This window comes from Haplochromis burtoni, unplaced genomic scaffold (genome assembly GCF_018398535.1).
Source record: "Haplochromis burtoni strain Fernald_Lab_line unplaced genomic scaffold, NCSU_Asbu1 Contig_310, whole genome shotgun sequence".
Lineage (NCBI taxonomy): Eukaryota > Metazoa > Chordata > Actinopteri > Cichliformes > Cichlidae > Haplochromis > Haplochromis burtoni.
In genome coordinates, this window is record NW_024582671.1 from 715,480 (window position 1) to 723,076 (window position 7,597).

At 46.6% G+C, this 7,597-nt stretch overlaps 1 protein-coding gene across 1 annotated transcript in view; it reads right to left on the bottom strand.

The window, feature by feature from the left end:
- Positions 1–6,848, bottom strand: part of si:ch211-236d3.4 (actin-associated protein FAM107A) — an 18,151-nt gene extending 11,303 nt beyond the window's left edge. Inside the window, exon 1 of the mRNA XM_005942230.3 lies at positions 6,677–6,848. Coding sequence (XP_005942292.1) covers positions 6,677–6,716 — 40 coding nt within the window. The 5' untranslated portion in view covers positions 6,717–6,848. The remainder of the gene's footprint in view (positions 1–6,676) is intronic.
- Between the last annotated feature and the right edge of the window lie 749 nt (positions 6,849–7,597).

Consider the following 7,597-nt stretch of genomic DNA (forward strand, 5'->3'; position numbering starts at 1 on the left):
ATCATCCACACCACCACCACTCATATCATCCACACCACCACACATCATCCAACACCACCACAATCATCCACACCAAAGAAATCACATGCCACACCACCACCACACCACCACACACCACCAATCAGACATCACAATCACCACACCACCACCACACACACCACAACCACCAACTGCACACACACCAACCACCACACACACACGCACCCCCCCCCACACACACACACACACACACACACACACACGCACGCGCACACACACACACACACACACACACACACACACAACACCAATACACCACACCACCCCACAGCACATCCACACAACCATACATCATCCACACCACCACATCTCCACACCACCACCATTATCATCCACACCACAACCATCATCATCCACACCACCACCATCATCATCCACACCACCACCATCATCATCCACACACCATCATCATCACCACACACCACATCATCATCCACACCACACCATCATCATCCACACCACCACCATCATCATCCACACCCCATCACATCATCCCACACCACCAAACCCCATCATCATCATCCACACCACCACCATCATCATCCACACACCACCATCATCATCCACACCACCATCATCATCCACACCACCACATCATCATCATCCACACCACCACCATCATCATCCACACCACCACCATCATCATCCACACCACCACATCAGTCTCCAGACCACACCAATCACAACCACAAACACACCACCACCACCACCACACAAAAAACCACACACCCCACGACCACACCCACCCAACCACAAACCAAAACACACATCCACATCATCCACACCACCACCACATCATCACCACACCACCACCATCATCCACACCACACCAACACCACACCACCATCCATCATCATCCACAACACCAGCATCATCATCCACACCACCACCATCATCTCATCCACACCACACCATCACATCCACACCACCACACACACCATCACCACAAACAATCACCCACACCACCAGCATCATCATCCACACCACCCATCATCATCCACATACACATATCCACACCACCACATCACACACCACCCACCACATCATCATCCACACCACCACCATCATCATCCACACCACCATCATCATCCACACCACACCATCATCATCCACACCACCACCATCATCATCCACACCACCACCATCATCATCCACACCACCACCATCATCCACACCACCACCAGCATCCACACCACCACCACACACCCCACACACCAACCACACCCCCAACCACATACAAACACACAAACACAAACATCAAAACAAAAACACAACAAACACCACAAAAAAAACCACCAAACAACAGAAAAAGAACCACACATAAAAACAACAAAACGTCACACCTCCAAAAAACCAAACGAACACCCACATAATCACGAACACGACACCTGCACCACCATCCCACCTTCCCCCACCATCACCACCCCCCCCTCTCCCACACCACTCCCTCACCCCCCCCCACCCAAACCACACCCACAAAATCCAGTGCAAACCGGTCGATGTGCTCCCCACCACTCCACCTCCTAGCACACCAACCCCAACCCAGCCCTGAAAACCACCCAACCACCCACCTCACTGCCACGAACAACCTCCCACAAAGTTCAAAGACGTCTTCAACAACCTTACTCACCGAACATGATTCTAATATTAAAACTTGGAACGGATTTCCGCTACCGGAAAGATGAAAAAACGACCAACTTCTCGTCAATGACCATATCACTCTTGCCCATGATCGACTAGAAAACAAACCAGCCCCATCCGAACACAGAACAATTGACAAACTGTCAGCTCACACCCCAAACTGTTATAAACGTGCTGTTTATAAGGTTGGAAACTGCTAAGATATCCAAGACTCGGCAGAATGCTCCCGCAGAAAAGCTAGACTATCGACTTGACGACTACAAACGCTTCTCCCCAAACTGAATAACGTGTAACTTACTGTTAAAAACAAACACAAACCCCAAAAAAAAAAAAAACCCCATACAAACGAAACACGACCACCCAACTTTATGCGAGACCTGATACAAATGCAGCCGACTCAAGTACTCGATCTTCGCATTCGTTATCACATCATTGAAGTAGCTCCCGCAATAGCACAAAAAGCTCCAACCTCAACAACTACACATCACACATCATGTACAAAAAACAACAGACCAGCACACACCAACCTGTTGTGTCTCGTGTAGCGCAATCACACTGTGTCTGTGATACACCTCCAAATCAAAACTGTTTGAATCCTGTATTCTTCGTGTGAATGCTCGTGTGTCTCCAAAGCAAGCACTATGCTCCATGAACACATGACACACACACACAGACACACACACTGACACACACACACAGTCACATACACACAGTGACACACACACAGTGACACACACACACACACACACACACACACACACACACACACACACACACACACACACACACACACAGCTGTAGTTGCAGTGTACCACCTCTGGTGACCTCCTCGTGTGCTGTGACGTGTGTTGTCTGAACTGTCCTGATGTGTAGAACAGCTCAGACTGCCACCATAGGTGTCTGTCTGTGTGTGTGTGATCGTGAGCCATACACCCCCCCCAATCTAATGTGTCGTGATGTCTCAGCACTTCAACACGTTCCACACTATGGCATGATAAACATCAAAAACACCAACCCCCAACACCCAAAAAAACCTGTGTGTGTCAGAGTCATCGTGCTGTATGAGATGTGACTGCTGTCCTATTACCGCGATCTGTCGTCGTTGCAATTCAGTGCCGTGTACTAGTCGAGTGCGTAGTTGTGTAGTTGCGCCTCAACTGATACATTGTGAGTGCTCCGAAGCCGGCCCACCCTAGTGTGTAGCTCATAGTACGGTCCTCGTGACCCACCCCAATGCAATCAACAATATGCGCATGAATCTAGTGTCCTGATGTCGTAGAGTGTAGCTCCGTGTATACAGAAGTGTTGAGATCGCCTGTGTGTACTGTGACTGAGATAAGATAGCATACAGTAGAAGAACTGAGACCAACAAAAACCCCCTAACAACACTGTTGTCTTGACAAACCAACCCAACAACCCATGTCAGTCTATCTCGAATCGTAGTGCTGTCTGATCTAGTGATCGAGAACAAAACACCAGCCCCCAACCCCAACTGTAATCTACACATAAAGTTATCTGATCTGAATGTGTGCTGAATCGAATGTGATGATAGTCTGATGTTAGATGTGGCCCAACCAAACAACATCCAACATAACATCCATATAGTCAGCTCGCTTTCTTGTGTGTGTACCTCCCACACGAATACCTAGAACAAACAAACCTCAACAACCAATGCCTGCTGTACTAGTGTGTGTTGCTCAAAGTTGTCTTGTTGTAGCGTATCTGATAGGTGCAGAATTGTAGCTAGTGATAGATGCCTTGATGATAGAGTACTGTGTGTAGATTGTGTAAAACGAAAACAGAAGCCAAAACAAAAACTCCGCCCACCCCAACTCCGCACATGACACAACCAAAACCAAGAAAACCCCCACCTGAATAAGAAATGGCACTGTGTGTCCTTTGTGAGTGATCCTGATGTGTCTTTGTGTGTCCTCGCTCCGCCTGTAGTCCACTCGGTGTACATACGAGTTGATCTCTAAACAAATTGTCTACACACAAGATGATATCCTGTGATGTTCTGAGCAAAAACAAACCACCTGGTGTGTGTTGTTCACATAAGTACTCCATAATATCGCGTGCACCATGTGATCCTGTGTGTATATATAAGTGTGCCAATCTGTGCTGTGTGTGTGTCTACAACACGATGCCATCTGTTTTTTGTATAGATGAAATGCTCTGTTGATGTTTAAGTAATGCGCGATGTGTGTGTGATGTAGTGTCTGTTGTGTAGATTTCCGTGAACCACCATACAATGAACCTCATATCAATGTTACATGAATGTGTCGAACTGTAGTCTTGTGTGTGTGAATAGATCCTGTGTGTCATTCGAGTCTGTGTGTCTGCTGAATTCGCTCCTCTGAGATGATGTCTTGTGAAAAAACCGAACCTCACACACAACAAGCAACAAAGACCACCAACCAAAATGTGTGTAGAGATCAGTTGAAGCCTCGCACAAATCGTCTGTCCTGGCCACCGATGATAGTCCGTTACGAAAGCCTGTGCTCAAAAAACCCTCAATACTTAGTCTCTAGGACAAACCTGAATTCGCTGTCAAAATAGCAAAGAAAATCCTAAAACTAAACTCGCAATGTGTAGCTGTAAAAAACACACCACAACCACATACGACATTGTGGAGTGAAGATGTGTGCTGACATAAAACAACATTAATTAAAAACCCCAAATAAACCCCAGTCACTCACCACTCACACACAACCCCGATGCAAACCAATTCCTACACCTCCAACAGCTAAGTGTACTACAAATAGCTGTCGAGTCAGTGTAGATGTGTTGTGTGTGCTACTAGTCCGCATCTAGTTGTCACTCAAGTGTCTGTGTGTAGATATGTCGTGAAACAATAAAACAGCTATGTCGATGTCCATAGTGTGAGCAATCGCTCATCATGGTGTGTGTCTCAGTACCCTCTGAGTGTATAGCTCACTGTGTAGTGATGTCGAGATCAGCACTGTGTCCTGTGCTTGTCCTTTGTGCTGCGTCTCGTGCATAGTGTCGCTGTGACAAACGCCCCAAAACCAAAAAAAATGTGATACCTGTCGTGCTACATAGTGTGGTCATGCTGTGTCTGTGAAGATGTAAGAGTGTCAAGTGTGCCTCGATGTGGGTGACTCATGTCCGAGAGTGCATCCTGTAGTAGATTCCTGTAAGTTGATTCTGTAGAGTATGTAGAATCTCACACCCACTCTGTGATGTCGATGTGCACTTGTGTCGATATATAGCTGCAAAACAAAAACAAACAACACCACATAATCTACACCTCCACTGCTACAAACCCACAGAAAACCAACACTAAACAGCAAACTAATCGTTTGCTGATGCAAAAAGCATCAAAAGACACAAGACATCCACTTCACTGATGAGCCTGATGCTCCTGTGAAACTTGCTCGAGCTTGTCCATCACACTACGCATGCTCATAAGCTGTGACACCACACACACCCAAACACACCATGTGTGTGTGTTTGAAAACCAATAAAAATCTGTCTTATAGTGTGCTGTCTGTAGTAGATGAGACTACCCACCACACTCCGACTCTTTGTGCATCCTACACAATCCCCCAAAAAGGACCCCCTACCATAAGCACCAATAGTGATGAACGACTCACGATCGCCTCCTCGTGTGTGTCTGTCGTGTACTTAGATGATGTCTAGAGTGCTGTGTGGGCTCAATCACAAGAAACAGATACTGTTGTGCATAACCAAACACATGTGTGATCTGCTCCGTAACGATGTGATAGTAGACATCTAAGTGCTGTACTGATGAGTGCTAGTGAGTACTACCCAGTGTCCGCTCGCTGTGTGTATGAGTGTCGGTGAGATAGACTGCTCACCTTGTGGTCAAGATAGATGTTCGTGACTGCGAATACAGATGCTCTACAATCTCTCACAAGTGTCTATTATAGCTGTCACGTTCCGTGCAAAACAACCCACAACAATCCCCAATCACCTCTTCGCATAGCCTGAATGTGTGTGCCTCGGTGTGCGATCGCGTGTACAGCTGTGTGTGTAGTGCCTGCATCGCAATAGAGTCTGTACGTGCTGGTCGTTGTAGTGTGTGTGATGTGTTACTCTTATCCACCAGTAATCTGTGTGTCCTGTTCTGTGTTGAGTGCCTGTTCTGTGTGCCACTGCCAAAATAAGAACTCTCGGCCCTCTCGCAAATCACCAGTGTCTGTGTGTCTGTGTGTGTGTGTGTGTGTGTTGCTCTTCATCACCACCTTTCTCTTTACATTGGAGCTTTGTCGTCTCGATCACAGCTTATCATTGTGTACCTGCAGTCGTTCTTGTGCGCTCACCTGAAGCATGTAAACCTGTGGCAGCAGTCGCAGGATGAGAAGCGCGTCGCTGCTCAGTCGGCGTTAAAGCAGCAGGTTTTCTGTATGCTGCGTGTGCTGCCCATGACCTTTGACCCTGGTCTTGCTGATCTGAGGGGGGTGAATCCAGATGTTTCTGCGTGTTTGTGTCCTCAGCTGGAGAGACAGCAGGAGCAGGAAGACCTGAGAGCCCCCGAGTTCGTCAAAGTCAAGGAGAACCTGAGGAGGACGTCTGTTCAGGGCAAAGAGGAGAGACGTCTGTCAGCGATGCGCTCGCGGCATCATCCACACCACCACCATCAGCCGTGCTCTCAGAGCCTCACATAGTCAAACTTGAGCACAAACACAAACATGCAGAAATGTTTCTGATAGAAACACAGAGCTGATGAAGGCTCTATTTCCACTTTGGAGATGATAATTAAAACTTCCAGCTGTCAAACTAAAGTCTTGTTTATTTTTAAAGTTTTTTCTAGAGATGACGTCACAGCTTAATGATAATTTTAGTGAAAAGCATTACAAGTGTGAATGACGTCAGTCTGAGCTTGTTTCTCCATTTGTGGAGTAAAAGATTCCAAAAGCTGGGAGCTGACTTTCTTCAGCATGAATCTGATCTGAGAGCAGCTGACAGCCTCACAGCTCGATCCTCAGCTCTGTCCGCGGCCGGGTCTTACCGGACTTCACCACCCTCCCCTGGGCGGTGCTGGGCTCCATGCTACCGGAGCTCCTCTGCTCCTCTGCTCCTGCTCTCCTGCACAGCTCAAAGCCAGGCAGCGGTCACGTGGCACGTGGACTGCCCCTCCTCCTCGGGACCACTTCCCACGCTGCTCCTATTCATCAGCCAGCGGCTCCACCCAGCCTGAAATCCAGCTGCCACCTGATGGGGGCGCTGACTCTCACTGCAGCCTGGAGCAGACTCTCAGTGTGGGTTGCATGCGAACCATGAAGATAAATAATGATGATCTCACAACATTTAATCTGACATTTATCTTTAATATTCACACTTCCTGTCGGCGACTTTAAACACTTTTGTTCTTCTTGCCGACACTGTCACTTTATCAATGCTGGTCATCAGGCTCTTTGCTGCTAAAGTATTTATTTATACCTACACTCTATGCCCATACTCTATACTGCACTCTACATATCGTATTATTTATGTATTGTTTTATTACTTGTTATTCTGTTTGTTAAAAAACAAAACAACTATTCATTTATTTTTTATTTAAAATAAAAAAACTTTCTTCATTATTTGGTTTCTTTTCGCTCCGGGACTGTGTGTACATAATTTCTTTCCACCTCATGTTAACATGTGATGCAAATGACAATAAAGCTCCTTGAATCCTGCATGGACAGATCTGTGACATCATCAAGCCTGACATCACGTTTATCTTTGATAGAAACTGTGAACAGTTGACTTTATTCTTGTTTTCAGTCACATGGTCCAACCCTGACCAATCACAGCTGTGTGAGTTACACCTGTGCGCATGTTGAATTCATTTATATTTCTAACTATGGTGTACGGTGGCCCCAAAGGTTCAAACACAGCAAAAAGAAAACATGTCAGGAAGAAGTTTGATCATCAGCTTCATGTTCCT